Genomic DNA, 22,137 nt, shown 5'->3' with positions numbered 1-22,137 from the left:
AGGGACAGTGAACTGGCCCGCTGTGTAAAAAGTTTGGGGACGCCTGTGTTAAATAGAAGGTAAGTAGAATAGAACTGTGCTTTTGTAGTCACTGAGTACAATCATCTTCCTTGGTGAAGGTGTACTTGAGTTGAGACACATAAAATTGTGTAAATGGTTTTTGCTCAGAAACAGAAGATATTAGAACCAGAAAGGACCATGGAAGAAAGCCTAGCCCAGTCGAATTTTGTAGATCACAAGAATAGAGGCCCAGAGTGATTAACAGTTTTGCTCAAGGTCTCCCAGATAGATAGGGGAGACACCAGGATTGTAACCAAGGCCTCAATGCTATTTCCACTGTGTACATGTATTATTCCCACCTAAGCCTCTAGTAGACTCTGCTAGATTGATACAGCATTTTCCCTACTTGATCTACACTCAGTCTCAAAATCTCTGAGAAGTTCTCTAAGCCATTAACCAGTCAACTGAAGATGTGTCCTCAAGTTGAAACACATTTGCCATTCCTGCATTCTTCCATAAATTCCTCTAAGAAACTAGAATTCTATTTGCTTTTCTAAATCATACAGAGAATATTTAAGCCCAGTAAATCAGTAAATTGTCTGATTCAAAGAATATCTGAATACCCATGAAGCAGAAAATGGTGTTCATATCCCCCATCGAATCAGACCTTTAGAGGAAATGTCTCTTGATTCCCTGTGGGCAAGGAACTTTCAGCACCCAAATGGCTGACTTGGATTCCATGCAACAAAATCCCCATCTGCACTTTTTCCCATTCTTGACCTGATCTCCAAGATACTGAGCTTCTTCCATTTCACAGAGAGCATAACACAGCTGTTCATAAATTTGGCATTACAGATAAGGGATGTGTCAAAGACTGGGTTTTGTTAAAAACCACTTTATCAGCAATTAATTTATTTACTAAGAGGCACACATATACTTCTAGGTCCCTAACAATATAACTATTTTGTGTTTATAGAAAAAAAAGTAATATTTATGCAGGATTTTGCAATTTACAAACATTTTCACCCGCATTGTCCTGAATCTAGATCTTGCCTGATTCTGAGGTAGAAGGGTAGATATCATTTTGAAAATGAAGAAAAATTAAAAAATAAATGAAGAAACAAGCTTCCTTGCACAAGGTCACACAACTTGTAACCATCTTCTCACCACTAAGTCCTCTCTTACCTTCAGACATGATTCCTTTTTTATCTAAATTCAGTGCTTTGCCCTCCCTGATCCAAAGGGCTCTGTTGTATATATAGAAGACAATTTTGACACCCCAGAAATCTAGATTTGAGAATAGTATAATATGGGGGAATTTACTTACATTCTCTGGACTTCATATTCCTCATCTTTCAAATAAATTTCTAAAGCTGTAGGAGTCTATAAATCCTAAAATCACCACCGTAATGGGTTAGCTTTTAAAAGTCACTATCAATAGGCCAAAGAAATACGTGACTATTTAAAGGACAGTCAAATGGAAACATAATTAACAGCTGAAAGTTTGATGCTAATAGGTCAGAGGCAAGAGCCAGCTATACAGGGCTAACTATACAGAGGCAAGGGCTACAGTTTTCTGAATAGAAGGTGTACAGACAAGATCTGAGAGTGAAAATAAAAGGGGGTGTGTGTGTTTGTGCACGTGCATATGCACATACGTATTCTTTTATTTATTGGGTGTTTGCAGCATGCTAGGCATGGTGCTAAGGGCTTTGCATACGCTATCTCATCAGTTTTTACACCAACCATAATAGGCAAAAATTATTTTCCTGTTTTACATATGAAGAAACAGACTTGCCCCAGGCCTGATTTGGAAATTATGTCATATAATTTGATTGGTAACTGATAATCTTAACAACTTTTGGTTCTTTTGAAATATTTTTGAATCATTCATATCCCTCACCAATAGAACTGCATTACAATTCTACTGATTCTCCTATCTTACGGGAACAGTTTTGCAATTAAAAAAACCTGAGAAACCATCACATAAAAGAACTGAAATGTTAAACTACCCATCATCAGTAGGAATTGAGTTTGCCAGTTTTTAAGCTTGCTTTTATCCTTTGATGCTTCTTTGCTGGCGATTCAGAAGTTGAGGGCCATGATTCATAGAGAGGTAAAGAGAACAGTCATCCTAGCAGCCTCTCTCACACTCCTGAACTCCGAGATGAGGTCATGAGATGGTCCATGAAATTGAATTCGGGCTGGCATGAGAGAGGCCAAGCCCCAAGCAAAGTTGAGAGATGTTTTCTGTCTGCTCTTAAAAAAAATTATTCTCAGATGCCAGCAGACACCTACACATATGAACAAAGGAGGCTGTGGGAAGATGGCACAGCCATGGCATTGACACAGTCCAGCATCACCAGCCTCTTTGGCCACAGGGAAATGAAAGCTCTGGGACCAGGGGAGCCGCAGGCAGCAAAGACAACGGCTTCCCTCCCACTCCCAGAGCAAAAGAACCAGAAGAAGGTCCCAGGGCTGTCACCAAATATGATTTTCTTTGCTGTAGAATATAGTTAGAGAAAAGCAAAGTTGATATCCACATTTGGAACAGATAAGGCACACTGTCCCGAATTTTCAATTCATTTTCTTTTTGTGAGTGAGCTATTCTTTCCAGTTTCAACAAGAACCAGAAAATGGGGCTTAACTTTTGTTTTAACATTTATGAGAATTAATACAAGGTCTCTAGTTATCTTTGATCTCACATGGTACCAGTTCCAAGTAAGCCAGAAAATGTGCAGATGTTAAAATAGGGGACAGCTAAATCTATCAGCACAGGAATGCCTTGTCAAATAACTATTTCTGCTGAAATTAGACTTGAAGGTGATGGGCCATACATTAAAATTCTTGTAAATCACACCTTATTTAAAGCCAAGAGCATGCACCAGTCAGCTCCAGCAATTTCTAGATGCTGAATAATAAGGGTGGATGCTTCATTGGTGGATAATATCTAAGGTGTGCTCATTGAGTAGTGATAGGAGGCACTTGGAGGGCTTCAAAGAACTGGTTTCAATAAGAACTCAGAGCTAAGAGGATTGTTTAAGGCCTTCCACTCACTGTTCCCTGACTGCTTCAACTACAGTGAGGACCATATGAATGAGAGGCAGGAATAACCCCAATCTCAAACTAAACGAAAAACAAATAACTTTTGAGTTTGAGAGTTCAAAGTTGTTTTTGCTGTTACTGCGTTTGTAAATCTGAAGTGGTGCTGCATAAACACCTGTGAGTTACCCTCTCCAGAGAGTTTGCAAATAACACATCAGGTTCCCAGGAGACCCAAGCACAGGGCAAGTGCTAGTAGGAACTCTTACCCACTTCTCTCACTGTCTCACATATCCTTGGGGATTTCGTTGGCAAGAAAGACTGGCACCAAAAGGAATTTTTAAAATCCTCCTTTGCAACATTTGTCATATTTCGGTATCTAGTTCCCTTGCTGAGTAGGTTTGCTGAAAAAAGGAGTGCCTTTTCATGGAATCACTGCCTCTGTAAATTGGTAGGTACAGGATACTTGCCTTGCAGAGACTACTTGTGAATCAATCCAGCGGAGTGCTACAAAATTGGCCATATGACTTAGGAATTATCCCTCCGTCACATTAGCAGCTAGGCAGACCAGCACATGGCTAAATGCAGGTACGACTCTCAACACTTCTTATCCCTATCAGTTTATTGTCTGCCTAGCATCAACAGCTTCAGCCCCTCAAGTGCAATTATTCCAACGTAAAACTAAATGACAAGAAAAACACTAAATTCTGAACTGATTCTTCTTTTAAAAAGTGTTTAGTCTGCTCTACATTTAATAATAGATTGCTACTTTATTCCCTTTCAGAGCTGCATTTGAGTTATGTGTTTGTCTGTTTCATTTTCCTCAATGGTAAAAGAGAAAGTGACAAGTCACACCAATTTTAAAAAGAGAATAAAGGAAAATGCAGGGGTTTTATCATATACCAGAAAAGAATATTAACTTCCTAAGCAAAATTTTTTTTCCTGTTGGTCTGATATTCTCAATTGTGGCACTACTAAAGGACTAGGTATAATAATGTTACATCATATGGTATGAAACTGATAGTGGCTAGTAATACTCTAAAAACCTTCATTAGTTACAATAAAGGTTAGTTTGAATTAGTGGCCAGTCTAATTATAGGATACTCTATAAGGGCAATGCATTTTTATTATTTGCATGACTCAGATTCAATGAAAAAAAAAAATGTGGCCTAATGGGATTCCTCAAGAGTGCCATTCAAATCAATGGAGAAAAACTGGGAATTAGTATATCTTTTTAGTAACAGAGCTCTCAAAAAAGGTATTTTTCTTAGGTATTTTTGATATAAATTATTGGTTACATTTATCTCATACATTTTTCAGCAAATGCTTTCTTTAAAGTACGCCAACTTAGTCCCTAACTAAATTTTAATAAAGTCCAAATTTAAGAAAATTTACATTAAATGAATTCTATTATACATAATCCTTTCTAAGAGCGATAACCAGTAACAACTCACAGAATTCCATGGAATTTTAGACTTCTTTGAAATATATGTCCCTTTTACTGAGCGTGAATATATATTAGGAGTCTCTCAGTAACACTGATGTTAACTATTTCCCTGCATCCATCCCGAAAGGCAGTGCTACCGTGAGACAAACCAAAGCAAATCTGGTTTTAACCAATAGATGTGGAATGCTTAAAAACCATCCTGGCCGACACAGTGAAACCCCATTTCTACTAAAAATACAAAAATTAGCTGGGCATGGTGGCGGGCGCCTGTTATCCCAGCTACTTGGGAGGCTGAGGCAGGAGAATTGCTTGAACCCAGGAGGCAGAGGTCGCAGTGAGCTGAGATCATGCCACTGTACTCCAGACTGGGTGACAGAACTAGACCCCATCTCAAAAACAAAAAACAAAACACATCCTGACCAGGGTGATCCAGGTCAGTGGTGAGACGGGACACAGTTCACACTCCTGACTCATATTCTGGGGATCCTTTAATTGCCAAGATAGAGAACTGCTGGACTAGACGTTCTTCCAAGTGCCTGTGAGTCCATTAGACAATGCTCTGACAAAGGCATCTCTTACAACACATGCTCCACTAGCTCCAAAAGACGTCGTTTTAGATTGAAAGTAACCAATTATAAATTCCACACCTACTCATGATCAACCATGAGCTACCCCAAGCGTTCCAGCCATAATCAAGCCACAATTTCAATTTGCTTTACTGAGGCTAAGCTAGTCAGAAGGGTTATTAATACCATGAGATCAAGTCTCCGCTGGTGGAGTGAACTAGCGGACCCAAGGAAAAATGCCCTCAATAGCAGAAGCTAATGCTTAACTTTCCACTGAGTCCCTGAGTGCCTGAGATTTCTATACACTTAGTCAAAGGGGACTGGTTTCCAGGTAGAACAAAGACGGCAAGTGAGCTTTTCATATAAAGAAGAATATTGCAGAGCCAGGCCTCCAAAGGATTCAGGGGAATTATTCAAAATTTCGTTTTGCTAGACCAGCTAACAACACGAACAAGAAACAGTCAACTTCTATAAATGACAACAGCACTGACATTCTATTTGTCACAATGGATGAGACAATCTGATTTTAAACCACAACTCTTTGTTCTTTGCAATGCTCATGTGTTAGAAGAATCTCCTAAAAACTTTTGATTCTTCTCTCCACTGGGTGACTATTCAAGAGATAACAATAATATAAGAAAAAGTATTTCATAGATTTATAGCCAAACATACGTCTGAGACCAAAACGTGTTTTTAGCATGTATAGCTCACACATCTAGGTGCATGGTAAGAAAATTACAGATATATATGGCCTTGAAGCAAACTACTTATTCCTTTGATCTTGTTTCCTCATATTAAAAAAAAAAAAAAGCAGTAACGATTAAATGACCTAAAGTATGTAAAGCAACGACTGGTGTAAGGGAAGGCAATAAATGGTAGCTAGTATTATTACCATGCTACTCTCTGGGGCAAGCCATCTCTCCCACCCTCTGTCCCATAAAGATCCAATTAATTCACACAGTGGGAAGTTACTATATACCTTTACTATCAATGGAATCGCCAAGAAGAAGAGGTAAGTATGGGTCGTGTGTGTGTGTGTGTGTGTGTGTGTGTGTGTGTGTGTGATTTATTTACTCAGTTTTTATAATATCCTAACTCATTCTAAAAACAATTTGGAGGCTGACATGCTTTTCAGCCTCAGCCCACCTGCACCTAGGTAAATAAACAGCCATGTTGTTCATACAAAGCCTGTTTCGGGTCTCTTCATTCAAAGCGCACATTTTAACATTTGGTGCTGGCAACCTGGGACAGGGATTTTCCTTTAGGGAGACCGGTCCTCTGTCCCTGCTCCCCTTCTGGGAAGAGACCACCTGAGACCTCAACACATCAGACAAGACCAGCAGCTCCCACTTAGCGTGCAGAACAGGTCTCCCGCCACCTTCAGATCAGGTAAGCAGTCTCCCCCGCTGTCTGTTTTCCTTTAGAGAAGGGGAGACAAGTCTCTCCCCTCTCTCTCTCTTTTCCTTTAGAGAACAGGAGACAAGTCTCTATCCGCTCCCCACCCCCCAACTTTCCTTCCAATTCCAAGGAGACAAGTCTCTCCCTGTTTCTCTCTTTTCCTTTAAATCTTTCTCCTTCTGGTGGAGACGAAGAGACACTCTTTATCCATGTGGAGCCGGAGGGGCCAAGACTCTCCCTCTCACTCAAAAACTCCAACGTCAGTCACAGATTCAGGAAGATAAGACTCTTCCCTTGGTAACTGGTCAATTGCGGGGGTGCCTGCCTTGATCACTCACCCACGTTACAGCCCAGGAATCAGTCAGGAATGCCTACTGCAAACCTGGTAGCTGCTAACTCCTTCTCCTAGTCTCTACTCCTTTCTTTAAAACATATCTCCTTCACCAGGGCAATATTCCGCCCTCTATTCCTCTGTCTTCACCTCTAGGCTGCATCCTAAAAAGCTAAAACCGCTTCAACTGTCCCCGATCTGAAACCTAAATGTCTCGGTAACACCGCCTGGCCTCAATACAAATTAAACAATAATTCCAAATAGCCAGAAAACAGCAGTTTCAATTTTTCTATTCTGCAAGACCTAGACAATTTTTGTCAACAAATGGGCAAATTGGTCTAAGGTGCCAGACGTCCAGGCACTTTTTTTACACTCTCATTCCTCCCTCATCTCTGCTCCTTCTCTCCCTTCCGTCCACCCCTCCTGCCCCCGCCAGCAACCAGAATCCTCCTTGTCCATCGACCCTTCCAACCTTTCCCCCCTGCCTGTCCAAACCAGGCCCAATCCCCACCCCCCAGAGCCTCCCTCCTCTTCTGCCCACAACCCACCTTATGTCCCTCTTGTCACCTCCCCACCTCATACGCCTTCAGGCTTGCAGTTTCGTCCTGCGGCTAACTCCTCTCACCCACACCCAACAAGTCCCCCTTCGAGAGGTGACTGAAGCCAAAGGCACAGTTAGGATGTATGTTCCTTTCTCTTCATCTGACCTTTCCCAAATCAGCCAAGGGGTAGGCTCCTTTTCATCAGATCCTCCAAGACTTAGCCCAGTCCTGTCATCTCACTGGAGGGACTTAAATGTCGTCCTCACTTCTACTCTCACCCCTGAAGAACGCTTAATATGCATTTTATCACCCAATCGGCACGGCATTACAAAAGCTACAGAAATTAGAATGAAGCCTTCAAACCCCACACCAGGAATTCATCAACCTTGCTTTAAGGTGTTCAAAAATAGGGAAGAAGCTGCCCAGTGGCAGCGCATCTCAGAACTACAGATGCTTGCCTCTGCCGTAAGACAAACCCCAGCCACGCTACCGGCACACACAGACTTCAAAGCGCCCAGACTGCAGCGTCTAGCTGCCCCTCCTGGACCTTGCTTCAAGCGTCAGAAACCTGGACACAGGGCCAAGGAATGCCCTCAGCCCAGGATTCCTCCAAAGCCCTGCCTCGTCTGTGCAAGACCCCATGGAAAGTCGGACCGTCTGACTCATGTCGCTGCTCCCAGAGCTCCAACCCAAAGCTCCTGGACCAAATCCTTTCCAGATCTTCTTGGCTTGGCGGCTGAAGACTGATGCTGCCCAAACATCTCGGAGGCCCCCTGGACCACCACGGATGCCAAGCTTTGGGTAACTCTTACAGCGGGGGAAAGTCCATCCCCCTTCTTAATCAACATGGAGGCCACCCACTCCACGCTGCCTTCCTTTCAAGGACCTGTCTCCTTGGCCTCCTAACTGTTGTGGGAATTGACGGCAAGGGCTCCAGGCCTCTCAAAACTCCCCAAGTCTGGTGTCATTTAGGCCAGCACGCCTTTCCATATTCTTTTCTAATTATCCCCCTTGTCCAGTTCCCCTGTTAGGCCTAGATATCCTAGCACAATTGTCTGCCTCCTTAACTATTCCAGCGCTACAGCCACACCTCATGGCACCCTCCTCCCTGAACCTGTACCTCCCTCATTAGCTCCCCGCCTACCCTAACCCTAGGGTGCAGGACACTGCCTCCTCACACTTGCTTACTACAACACGGCCCTTCAGTTCCCACTAACTCTCCAAGACCTCCGCCTCATCAATCAGATCGCACTTGCCATCCGCCTGGTGGAACCGAACCCCTATACCCTCCTCTCTTCCGTACCCATTTCCACAACTCACTGTTACCTCAAAAACCCTTTTTTCTAAAGCCCAAATTTCTTCCCCATTCATTACCTATCTCGGTAATGTATACCCATCATCGTTCACCAGCATACACACACTCTCCCTGCCAACCGTGTTCAGCTGATTTCCCAAACCCCAACCCCATCCACTCAACAAAAGCTTCTCTCCTTCCTAGGCATTGTAGGATACTTTCACCTCTGGATACCAGGTTTTGCCCCCACTGACCAAGCCACTTTATAAACTTCAAAAAAAAAAAAAAATTTAGCTGATCCCACAAACCAAAAACCCTTCCCCCAGTCTTCCTTTCTTTCTCTAAAAAGGGCCTTCGAGACTGCTCCTACTTTAGCGCACCCCAACTCCTCTCAATCCTTCTCTCCATACGCAGCAGAAATAAAAGGCTGTGCCATAGGAATTCTTGCACAGGAGCCAGACTGTGTAGCCTTTTTAACCAAACAATGTAACCTCACAGTCCCGGGCTGGTCCTCATGCCTATGCGCAGCAGCAGCTGCTGCCCTGATATTCCCAGACTCCCTTAAAATCACAGGCTGCGCCCCACTCACCCTGGATGGCTCTCACAACCTCCAAACTTGCCTCCTCACACCTCACACTTACTTTCAGCCCCCTTGCCTTCTCCAGCTTTATGCAATCTCCTGCATACTTAAACCACACCCCAGAAAGTCTCTGTTTCTATTATTTTCTAACTGTGCTCAAATTCACTGTACTCATTTACTTTTACATGCCCTGCTTTTGTTTAAGGGGCCAGTTTTATACTTTTCCTCCAGGCAATTACAGCTGATATTTCACTCAATCTCAGTCTGGTTCTCTGCTCATACCCAATCTTAATGAAAGTGAGTGGTTGCTTATAGATACCGCTTGCTTTCTCAAACACCAGGAAAACAAAAGCTCTCCGTGCACACAGTTACCCCACCAGACCCCACTCCAACCTTTAACAGCCACAGCCCTTGCTGGTTCCCTTGGCATTTGGATCGAAGCCCCAGCCCCCTTAGGACACCTTCCCACCTTTTCAGTTTACACTTTCGCTTCTGTCGCAGCCAAGGACTTTTTTCTTCTGAGGTTCTTCTTCTTACATCTGCCTTCCTACCAACTTGTACCCTAGTTTTCCTTACCCCCAAAATTCAGTTTGCCAATGGGTATGAAAGCCTCCCTGTTCCCCTGTGGTCCTGACACGACACGAGCGGATCATTCCATGGATCCCCTTACTTGTAGGGTTAGGAATGGCTGCTGCACTGGCACAGACACAGCAGGCACTTCAACTTCCATCATCACCCTCCGGAGCCTCTCTAATGATTTCTCTGCTAGCATTGCAGAATTAACTCAATCACTATCCCTTCTTCAAGCTCAAGTAAATTCCCTAGCTGCAGTTGTCCTCCAAAATCGCAGAGGTCTTGATTTACTGACTGCTGAAAAAGGAGGTCTTTGCCTATTCCTAAATGAAGAATGTTGTTTTTATGTAAACCAGTCCGGCCTCATATATGATGCCATCAGTACATTAAAAGATAGCGCCCAAAAGCTCACCAAAAAGGCAAATGGTTACTCTGGAGCTGGCTGGACTGGCCGGACACTCTCTACCTGGGAGTCATGACTTCTTCCAATCCTTAGTCCTCGGATACCCATTTTTCTCATTTGGACCATGTGTTTTTCAATTAATTTCTCAATTCCTACAAAATTGTATACAAGTGATAACAAGTCAGTCAGTAGGACAAATGCTCCTTCTAACAACCCTACAATATCACCCTTGCCCTGAGATCTCCCAGCAGTCTCCATTCGTTCCCATTTTTAGGTTTTTGGCCTGTCTGCCTGCACCCAGGTGAATAAACAGCCATGTTGCTCACACAAAGCCTGTTTGGGGGTCTCTTCATTCAGAGTGAGCATTTTAACATTTTCCTTCTTTTTTTTTTTTTTTTGAGACAAAGTTTTGCTCTGTCACCCAGGCTGGAGTACAGTGGCATGATCTCAGTTCACTGCAACCTCTGTTTCCCGGGATCAAGCCATTCTTGTGCCTCAGCCTCCCCCATAGCTGGGATTACAGGCACCCGACACTATACCTGGCTACTTTTTCTATTTTTTTTTCTTTCTTTATGGGGCGGGGTTTTACTCTTGTTGCCCAGGCTGGGAGTGCAATGGCACGATCTCAGCTCACTGCAACCTCTGCCTCCTGGGTTCAAATGATTCTCCTGCCTCAGCCTCCCAAGTAACTGGGATTATAGGCATGTACCACCACACCCGGCTAACTTTTTTTTTTTTAAAAAAATAGAGATGGGGTTTCTCCATGTTGATTAGGGTGGTCTTGAACTCCTGACCTCAGGTGATCTGCCCACCTCGGCCTCCCAAAGTGCTGGAATTACAGGTGCGAGCCACCACACTCAGCCAACTTTTCTATGTTTAGTAGAAATGGGTGACAGGGTTTGGCCATGTTGGTCAGGCTGGTCTTGAACTCCTGGTCTCAAGTGATCTGCCTGCCTCAGCCTCTCAGAGTGCTGGGATTACAGGCGTGAGCCACCCCTCCCGGGTGGTCATATTTTGTGTCTTGTGGTCTAGGAAGCAGAGAAAGCCAGCCTGCAGTGAAAGAGAAGGAAGGAGGAAGGAGGATACTCAGAAACGATCAGAGACTGGGAATAGAAGATGCACCCTAGGGGTGTCGAGTTTCCAGTTTTAGTTAATTCCAGAAGCCCAGCTGCATTCCTGTCCTTGCAGGGCATGGCCACACATCCTTTTCATAAACCCATCTTTCCTGCCTGTTAGCCTGAGTTTCGCTTCCTTGCAGTTCAAGAAATGTGGTCTCAATCACCACCTTATCACTTCCTCCATCTCTAAACTATAGTTCCCTTTCTCAGCCCATTCTTTTCCTTAACTTGAACTTCTTCTTTTCCTTTGTTCTCTTCTAGTTCCCTGCAGAAAATTAAAAAGTATCCTGGCCCCCTCCCCACACACACACACAAATTTGGAGTGAGATATGCCATCTTCCCTCTTAAAAAGCACAGGGATTATTAAGTAGACTCTTCCAGCAACAAACCATGAGCAATGGATTTGGGTTATCTGATTGGATGATCCTGATTAGCCTCTGGGGAAAAATGTTTTACTTCCCTGAATTATTTCCTTCCCTTCTCCACTGTGAGAATTAGGTTTAGAGCCTGGAACTAGAGATAGGCCCTGATTTTAGACCTAATCTAGGGACACAGTTGTGTTCTGAAGGACTATATTGTCATTTATGTCAGATGCTCCCTATTAAATGGTGAGTGCTGAGAATCTGATGAATGAGGGAAGAGGGAATCAAGAAGCCAGTCTTTCCTGCCTCTCTTCAGTGTCAGATCAAGATACAGTCAGCAGTGCCACAGTTGGTCTTGTGGTCTTACCCGCATCCAGTCCCACCACATTCCGAGGTCAGCGAGAAAGGACCCCCGAGCCTAAGGTGCACAGAGGCCTTTCCTGCTGGCCACTTGCTATGACATTGTCATGTTTTATCTTCATCATAGCACTTGTCACTAACTGATACTTATTTACTTATCTGGGGTTTTTTGTTGTTATTTATTACCTCCCTTCCCCTGTACCCCACTTGAGTAGTAAGGTTCATGAAAAAAAGAGACGTCACCTGTCTTGTTCAATGCAGCAATTAACATATATTGTAGGTACTCAACAAGTGTTTGCTGCATGAATGAATACTTGTTGGTAGAAGGGCAACTTCAGCCCCTCTTCCTACGCCTTGACTGGTCCCTGCCCTAACTTCCCTCCAGGCACAGACCAGTTGCCTGTAGCATTCGTTGAGCCGTGACATCGGCAGTAGGCTACCTAGGCATCTAAAAGAAACACAGTTCCACGTGTCTTTCTTACGCCTCCCACCTGAGATGTCAATTGGGTTTTACCTTGTAGGAAAGATCCACAGCACTCTTGAACTTCATGTTCCCCTCCCCATCCAGGCAACAAAATCTATCATCCTTTAAGTCACACACACAAACACAAACAAACACATGTGAGCACATGAGAGGATACATATGCACACACAGCCCGACCTGGAAGAGCTGTTTCAATCTCTCTCCACAGTAAAGGCTGAACTTGCTGGTATCAAGATATACAGAGGAGATGGAGAAAAAGGCATGTGCTCCATTTGAGTTTCTGTTTCAATAGGAATTCTCATTTGGAATATTTGGAATATTATTTGTTCAGCAATAAGGTTGTGCTTTGATTCTCATTCTGGGTCTTTCTTTTCCTGCACAAAACCCAGGAACTCTCTAAAGAAGTCAGGATGGTGACGTTTACCAAGACAAGATTTGAAATTCCCAGGTATCTACCCATAGCACCACGGAAACAGACTCAGAGACCACCCTGTTTACCTCTATACTGACATTTGATCATGATTTTCGAACCAAGTATTGTATCACATAATAGCTGGTAACTGTGACAGTGCACTGTCCTCTGCGCATTCCCACTTCAAACTCGGCACTCAAAAGCCCTCTACATCACAACTTCCATTACTAGGAAATTATTATTCTTCACAATGAGAACTGAAGGGAAAGACTCACATCCATCATCACATTAGGACTCTAGAAATGCATCACGTGTGTGTACATGTTAGTTATTTACTATTTTTGTTGTTGTTGTTGTTGTTTTTTTTGTGAGACAAAATCTCACTCTGTCACCCATACTGGAGTGCAGTGGTGCAATCTCTGCTCACTGCAATCTCCGCCTCCTGTGTTCAAGCGATGTCCTGCCTCAGCCTCCTGAGTAGCTGAGGTTACAGGTGCCTGTTACCATGCCCAGGTCATTTTTGTATTTTTAGTAGAGACAGGATTTCACCATGTTGGTCAGTCTGATCTTGAGCCCCTGACCTCAGATGATCCATCCACCTTAGCCTCCCAAAGTGCTGAGATTATAGGCGTGAGCCACCATGCCCAGCCAGTTTCTCTCTCTCTCTCTCTCGCTCTCTCTCTCTCTCTCGTAATGTGTTTATGTGATGTTAGAATACTTTGTTTTCTTAAAAGATAGATAGAACTCACACCAAAGACTTCTGGTCCTGGAAAATGAACAAGCTCATTAAAATTTTATTTACCTTATAATATTTTGTGGCCTATCATGAAGATGCATGATTGTATATAACTTGAAATATAGTAACAATAATTATAACAATAATATAACTCAAAACATCAGGGCAAAAATCTTCAAGTTCATCCTAGGCCATTTTTTCAAGGAATATTCAATTACATGTTTTATTTCAGATGAGCTGAGGCTTGTCATATATTAAGAAGACAAAATATGATAGATATTTATATACTGTATTCCAGCCTGGGGGACAAGAGCAAGACTTTGTCAAAAAAAAAAAAAAAAAAAAAAAAAAAAACTAATTCTTAAACTGGTAAGATACTAAGACTCATCACAGACATTATGACAAAATACAATTACAAACTAATTTGGTCTATGAACATAGTTTTAATAAAAGTATACTCAGAAACTTTTGATAAATCAAATTTAAATAAGCAACAGTCAAGCAAAATCTTGTCATATATGTAATCATAATCCAATATGCCACAATTACCATTATGGAAAATGAAGCTTGAGAAAAATAAACACTAAAGTATTTCCCGGGGAAAAAAAAAACTAAAATAACCAAGTAAAAATACCTAACACAATAGCCTATTCTAATTCAGGATGGACAGTGTTGGTGTATTACATGGAGTTTCCTAAGTGCAAAGAAATAGAACCAGACTGGATAGCTCTGCATTCCCTGCCAGTAAGAAAATTCTATGAAACTAAGAACATGCAAAGTGGGTAGCAAGTTTTAAAATGTAGCACTTCATTTCATTAGGGGTTTTAAATGGCCTCATACCAACCTCAGCATAAACCATGAGAAAGCAAAAGAAAAAATCTCAATATATCACTCATGCTGTTTTTCCTATTTATTTCTCTTCATTTTCTCATTCCGAATATGACATAACAAAAATTAGAGTTACTTTTCTCCAAATAATTTTCCACCTGGCACTGCCCGTGATTGGCAGGAACAGCCTCAAATTAATAAGGATCCGGGATGAACAATTGCAAAGCTGCAAGAGATTAACAAAAAAAAAAAAAAAAAAAAAAAAAAAAAAAACCTGCTAAAGCACTATACAGAAGAATGCTTCTTTGGAGTGTTCGCACATCTTCGGCTGCTATTTTTCAGACCTTCAGATGTGGCTCCTTAGAGGACCATCCTGGCAGCCTGCCTGAAAGACTGCTCTGGTACTTAAACTGTAGTTGTAATCTCTCTACGTAATCACCATTCCCTAACTCACCTCCCACTCCTCTACCACCAGGCAGCCTATTTCAGGGATCCGATTTGGGAAAAATAAACAGAACTTTTAAATTTCTTGGGACCTGCAGAGTCTACAGTCTTGCTACTTGTGTATCTATGCCCACTGATGAACCATTAAGTTTTACTACAAGTGACTCTATGGAACATAACGGATAAAAAACAAAAGAATAGGCCATTTCTCCTAATCCTTCTAGGCTGTTATAATTCTTATGAATTTGAGTTTTGGTATCTCTGTTTGTAGACTTAAAGAAAGACAAAACAATTTTTAAACAGCAAGCTCAGCAACAGAGGCTGAGAGGTGGCGTGTGGAGGGTGAAGAAGGGCACAGGCTGCCTTTGAACTCGGAGTCTTCCAAGCCAGAGCATACTGGCCTGTCGACAAGTCACTGGATGTGTGGATGGCTCTGACACCAGGAGCACTGGGAGAATTTGACCATGTCTATAAAGTGGCGAAGTCTGACGATGCAGTAGCTATGCGCAGGTCAGTGGGTTAGGACTGGGGATCAAGGGCCCTCATCTTTTCCCTGCGTTCTGAGACTGGGACAGAAGCTCCATCACCTGTGCCCTTCCTTCTCTATCAGTAACACTGGGTTATAATACCCTGTCTGACAAAAGTCTTAGAGGATTTATTGGTAATTGTGATATCCTGCATCTGTATCCTGGAACTAAAAACAAAATAAAATTCCAAAATAGAATTATAAAAACCATCATAATAAAGTACTTATAAAACTAAAGTAACATAGAAACACTAAATCACATAAGACAGGCCTGACAGGACAGTTTGTTTCTCTTCTAATATGTTTAAAACATATCCATAGGTTTAAAAGAGACGGGCTAAGGTGAAAATTTTCTAGTCTAAGAAGAGTAACAGGAAACTATCTGATTATCCTGCTAGGGATTATGCAACACTTTTCCTTAAATTCTTCCATTGAATCTTCATAATAAGCCTCTGAAGTAGGCTTGGCAGATACAATAATTCCCAGTTTTGGAGGGGAAAAAAAAACCTGAAGCCCATAAAGTTTCAATAACTAGCTCCAGGTCATGGGCAGGTGGGGCAAAGCCCAGGATAGAGCTCGGGTTCCTCACGCCTGTCCCTGCACTTGTTCTAATTTACCATACTCTCTCTCAAAATGAGAAGAACTCACAATGAGCTGATGGCTTGTTGGTATTATTTCTGTTCACATTTGCTGAGCACTTGCTCTTTCCATACATTCTCTCATTTCACCTCCCACATATGAGGCAGGCACTGTTTCCTAAGGACACCTTCACTGACCATCTCATCTCAATCCAGAAAGAGGAGCTCCTTCTACCAAAGTTGCATAGCATCATTTCGTTAAAATACTCATTTGATATATATGATGGATGATCCTTTATTTTAGCTAAGTTTTCACATGCATGCTATATAGTGATATCCTTGAAGACAGGAAGCATATCATCTTTGCATTTCTCATGGCTCATCGAACAGTGCAGTGTGCATAGATGCCAATTAACATTTGTTGCTGGAGTGTGATTACAGGGTTTTTTGTTTTTGTTTTTTTGAGACAGAGTCTTGCTCTGTTGCCCAGGTTGGAGTGCAGTGGCGTGGTCTTGGATCACTGCAACCTCCACTTCCCGGATTCAAGCAATTCTTGTGCCTCAGCCTCCCAAGTAGTTGGGATTACAGGTGCATGCCACCACTCCCAACTAATTGTTTTATTTTTTGTAGAGATGGGGTTTGACCATATTGTCCAGGCTGGTCTCACTCAAACTCCCAACCTCAAGTGATCCTCCCACCTCAGACTCCCAAACGGCTGGGATTATAGGTGTGAGCCACAGCACCCAGCGAGGTATATGGTTTTCAAAACACTGATTTTGAAAACAACTTATACAGAGCCGAGTTGCGTAGTAATACATATTTCACATTCTAGAAAGTGAGAAGTTGCCGCTCTTCTATCATTTGGATAAATATTACCTGATTATATTTCTGTTATACCTTAGAAACATGTATTTTCAGGTGCACAATTTACAGTGGGACTTGCCTACCAAAAGAACAAGTATCTTGCATGAAACAGATCTGATCACCCAAAGCTTCTTTGCCTGATGCTCCTTACCTGATAACATGTTGTCTGTTTTTATTGAAGGAAACTTCAAAGTCATTTCATGCTTGTGCCTATGAATCATCAGATGATCCTCTGTTGGGAAGCGCTGTCAGACAAATAAAAAAAAAAAAAAAGGAAGGGAAAAGAGCCATTCAGTTTTATAAAACATATTTATACCATTATTGAGAGAAAGACTTCCTCAGCATTGCAAACATGACAGGCAAAACAAACAAACAAAAAACAGCTCTGGAAAAGTGTGACAGCATGAGTAAGTGAAGCTGCAAGCTTTTTTATGCAAGCAAATGTGCTGGGATATTCCTTTCAATTACACCCAAATATATACATCCTAATTTCCATTACAGTTTACCAAAAGGGTTAACTACAATTGCAGAAAAATCTGTATTAATAATAAGCAGAAAATCTTTGCCTTCTATGCCTTCCCTGGGAACTTTTTTGAAAGGACTCTACTTCTTAGATAATCCCTGGGTATAACCAGCTATGCTGACTAATCAGTAAACTGTGTATTTCTTTGGGAGCTATGGGTTTGTGCTTTAAACTTTGTGTTTAAAGAATAAAAGAGCAAGAGGTAAATGAAGAACACTGAAGGTATTAACATAACATCTGTAAGCTGTGCCCTAATGCCTACCTAATTGGGCAGCATCTTTAAACAATAAAAGTGCTTAAATGAATGCTTATTTGCGGTCATGAAGAATAATAATGGCAACATGACAAGTTAAAATTTTTCCATTTCTCTTCATACACATGAGAAAATCATGTCCAAAACACGAAAGTGAATTTAGACCTGAGTAGTACTGGAATTTCACAGAATCATTTGGAACTTTTCAAAAGTAGTTAGTGTTTAACGTAATAGTGTAAAATTAAGTCTAAGGTATGATAAGTATGCTAGACATTATCTATGGATTAACCAAAAGTAGGAGAAATGCATGATGAAAGAAAAGAACCTTGATTTATGTCAGACTTTGGGAAAGAATTATTTGCCATGCCTATTATTTGACATATGTATCTACAAATGTATACTGTGAAATTTGTACAGTACATTTCCATTTATGAAGAACTTGCCCACCTATTATCTGATATTTTAAAATTATACACATGATTTTAGAGTAACATGAGATTATTTTTAGTATTCTATGTTCTGTACAATGTTAACAAATCAATGATTATTTTTAATTTTCAGGGAATGATGTTATGGCTGTCAGAAATGCTGCTCCCAAATGTTTTCAGCTGTCTGACTTCTTGTCGCATAGTGGGACTGAATTTTCTGGCCTTCTTGTGGTTGGTGAAGCCATGTGACTACTTCTGCCCATTGAGTAAGGAATGAAAGTGACATGTAGCCCAGAGGCCAGCCTCTAATTTCTGGTGTAAGACGCTCTAGCATTCCGCCTTCCCCTTCATTTTAACATGGCAACTAGCAATATCAGAAACAGTGGCTAGTCAATCATCCTAAATCTCTGAGGCATTATGAAGAGCACTTCTGAATTCTAAAGGATTATGAAGAACCTCCTGCCAATCTACAATAGAAAGGTATCCTTGGGAAACAGAAATAAGCCTTTGTTGCTCTAAGCCATTGAAGCTTTGGTGGAATTTGTTATTGTAGCAGATCCTAGCCTATCCTGCCTCAGACTGTTATGTTGGTAGTAACTGAACTTAGCAGATCTGCTTTATCAATGTCAAGTGAAAATACAGCAGCAGATGATATATTCTGCTGGACATTTCCACATCTTCAACAATTTAGAAAATCTTTCAGAGCTTCCTGATTCCTCAGGGTAGTCAATATACGTTTTAATTACCTTTGTTTACTGGTGTAGAAATGTTTTTTCAAATGGCGTAGATCTGTGTTCATGAGAATGAAGAAATTCCCTGAGCTGAATTATATGAAGTATTCTCAAAGTAGTTCTTTGCGTAAGTATCACTTATTTACTTGTCATTTGTATTATATAAATTAGAGAGCACTGGCTTTTGCAAAACATGGTAAGTATGCCAGATTTCTGAATACACAGAAGTTTGCTTTATATGATGCAATTTTTTTGCTACTGGTTCATCAATTCTCTTGGTCTTCTATAACACTGTATAATGACTGCACCAAGTATGTAGACTACTACATGTGACTTAGAGACTGAGTTGCCTAGTTTTTCTATCGAACAGCAAATTACAATTTTTGTTTTATATGTATATAAAACCCAAAATATACTATAAAATACTGTATTTTATATGTACACTATTTTAAATATACTATATATTTTGTATATATGAAAATACGCAACATGGTAATAGCCTTCATTTAATATCTATAAGCCATTTTTTACTTTGTAAAATAATAGCCTGAAGTAGGATATGAACCAGAATACTTCTTAAATAATAATTTCCATAGTACCACATATTAACTATAATTATTTTCCAGATCAAATAATGCAGCACATTGTGATTTTTTAAAATTCAGCAGGAAAATAGCAGCAAATTATAAATAACCAAAATGTACAGTCTGCAACAGGTATACAGCTGAAAAAGGCCACTGGAATTCAGAATGTGGTTAATTCAGAAAACAAAGAGAGAGTGAAATTAACATTGAGCTCTGTGAGATTACAAAGAGCAAGAGAAACTCCTCCTTCTGCGACAACATAAAAAATCTCCCACATGGCCAGGTGTGGTGGCTCATGCCCATAATCCCAGCACTTTGGAGGCCGAGACAGGTGGATCACCTAAGGTCAGGAGTTCGAGACTAGCCTGGCCAACATGGCAAAACCCCATCTCTACTAAAAATATAAAAATTAGCCAGGTGTGGTGGCACATGCCTGCAATCCTAGCTACTCTGGAGGCTGAGGCAGGAGAATCACTTGAACCCAGGAAGAAGAGGTCGCAGTGAGCCCAGATTATGCCATTGCACTCCAACCTGGGTGACAAGAGCAAAACACCATCTCAAAAAAAAAAAAAAAAAACCTCTTACATATTATAAGTCATTTTATGGGAAAGGAGGAAAAATTCCTTTCTTTGCCCCAGCACAGTGCAAGCACTGATAACTTGTATGTACTCCCCTTTCCAATTCTCAGTCATCCTGTCTTCTCCATACAGGTTCCCAGGCTGTGGGACATCCCTAAAGTAAATCCCATGGCCACAACAACGGGCTTGACTGTGAGTTTCTAATACTCCAGTGACTACTGGGTGACTGCTATGTTTTCTCAATTCTAACACCTCTTCCCTCTTCCATTGAAAGATGCACATATTTTTATAACAGCTTGTCAAGGAAAAAATACACTTCCACATTAAATGAAGACATCGAGTTTTAGAAGCATCTTTACATTTAAATCTGAAGCGGGGGAAGCTTAGAATTGTTCCTTAAAAATCGAGAAACTTTGTCAATCCCCATTTCCATGTCTGTCCAACCATTTCCTCAGTCTACTCAGCCTTCTCTAGGAAATGACCTGCTCCTTCACCAAGAAGTTCAAGTTCATTCAAAATGGACTCCCTTCAACCTTGATTAAACAACTCTGCTTCGGCATGTTCATGTTACTTCCTTGATACTCTTTCCAGCCCCTCCTTTCTCAGGGGAATTTGCATTCCCACTCCTCTCCAGGTTCATCCACACCCCTTATCTTCCGGGGATTAGCCCTGCAAACCAGTGTGCTCACTCCTTCTGTCTCACCGATTTCTTGTCCTTGACAAACTCCGGCTTGGCTATCCTTTAATTTTTTTAAAAAAGTTGCTTCCTTCTCAGGCTACCATTATATCACTCCACTTCCCGTCACTGCCTAGTGCTCTTGAAAGAGTTCTCTATGCTGGCCACCTCCGCTTCCTCACCACCCACTCACTCATTAATCCCTTGCAGTTTGGCCTCCACCCCTGCTCCCCTCTCTCGGCTTGCCTGCAAGCACCTAGCTGCCAAAGCCAACAGCCTTTGCCCAGTCCTCTAACTGTCCCAGCTCTAAATGCGCCTGACACCGATGACCACATGTCTGTGGCATTCTTTTCTTTTTACCCTGCCTGTCACCAAAAAGAAGGAAAGATGGCTTAGAGCGATACATTAAAATACATTAAAATAGTTTGGGAGAACATGGGTTAGAAGTAGATGACCCCCTAAAAGAAAGAATCTGAAAGAAAGGGAGGCTAAAGCCAGCTTGCAAATCAGAGGGCAGTCATTCTGAACCAGGGGCAATCTGGGCCCCCGGGGGACATTTGGCAATGTCTGGAAACATTTTTGGTCGTCACAACTGGGGAATGCTTCTGGGATCTAGTGGGTAGAGGCCAGGGATGCTGCTTAACATCCTGCAACGCAAAGGACAGCTACCCAAGACAGAAATATCCAGCTTCCAAATATTAATGGTGCCAAGCTTGGAAAATGCTGCCATACAGTCCAATACCTAATGTCCAGCTCTCTTCTCTCTGACTTACCTAAACATTAGATACGGCTTACAGCTCCTTCCTTGAAACACTCTCCTCTACTGTCCTACACAACCCTGGATGTTACTGGGAATCCTAACTCACCCTGCACCCTCTTTTGCCTTTGCTGTGTCTCTGGCATTCCATTAAATGCCCCATCCTTAGCAGAGCCTGCCATTTACCTCCCCAAGTCAAGTCAATCCCCGTACTATACTCTTCAAGGAGGTCTATGGTCTTCCTTCACAGAAAATTGCAATTGACTAATTAACTGATTTGAAGATCATGTGATTATAGACTTGATTCCTGAACTAGAAGCTCGTGAGGACATGGACACATGTGTCTTGTGACTACTATTTCCCCAGAGCAATCAGATTGCCTGGCACATAGTAGGCTCCTGCTCAAATTATCTGATTCCCTTTGGCTATCAAGACTTCTCTTTAAAGAAGCTGAATGGGAATCAGTTCGACCTTGGGAATTAAGTTTTAACTTAGCTGCCCTAGTAACTTAGTAAAGTGACACTCTGCATCCACAAAGAAGAGTCCCAGTCTAGCAGCATTTTTACCAGTTCGTTGTCATTCTGTTTTTTTTCTTAGTGTTTTCTACCACAAAATCATCTCCAAACCAGTTTGCTTCAAAATTATTTTTTTTACTGCTTTTCTTATTGATAAGTTGGAAATAAACATTGACATAAAGCCCCTGGTGAAACTTCTAGAAC

General features: G+C 41.6%; 1 protein-coding gene across 2 annotated transcripts in view; it reads right to left on the bottom strand.

The window, feature by feature from the left end:
• CREB5 (cAMP responsive element binding protein 5) overlaps positions 1-22,137 on the bottom strand; it is a 423,257-nt gene that overhangs the window by 320,076 nt on the left and 81,044 nt on the right. For both annotated transcript variants that reach the window (XM_003935162.4, XM_074379650.1), the window contains one exon: positions 17,040-17,133. In XM_003935162.4, coding sequence (XP_003935211.3) covers positions 17,040-17,133 — 94 coding nt within the window. The remainder of the gene's footprint in view (positions 1-17,039; positions 17,134-22,137) is intronic.

Source organism: Saimiri boliviensis, chromosome 10 (genome assembly GCF_048565385.1).
Source record: "Saimiri boliviensis isolate mSaiBol1 chromosome 10, mSaiBol1.pri, whole genome shotgun sequence".
In the NCBI taxonomy this organism is placed as follows: Eukaryota; Metazoa; Chordata; class Mammalia; order Primates; family Cebidae; genus Saimiri; species Saimiri boliviensis.
Note: the sequence above shows the minus strand (reverse complement) of the source record. Positions and strands in the feature narration are given on the sequence as shown.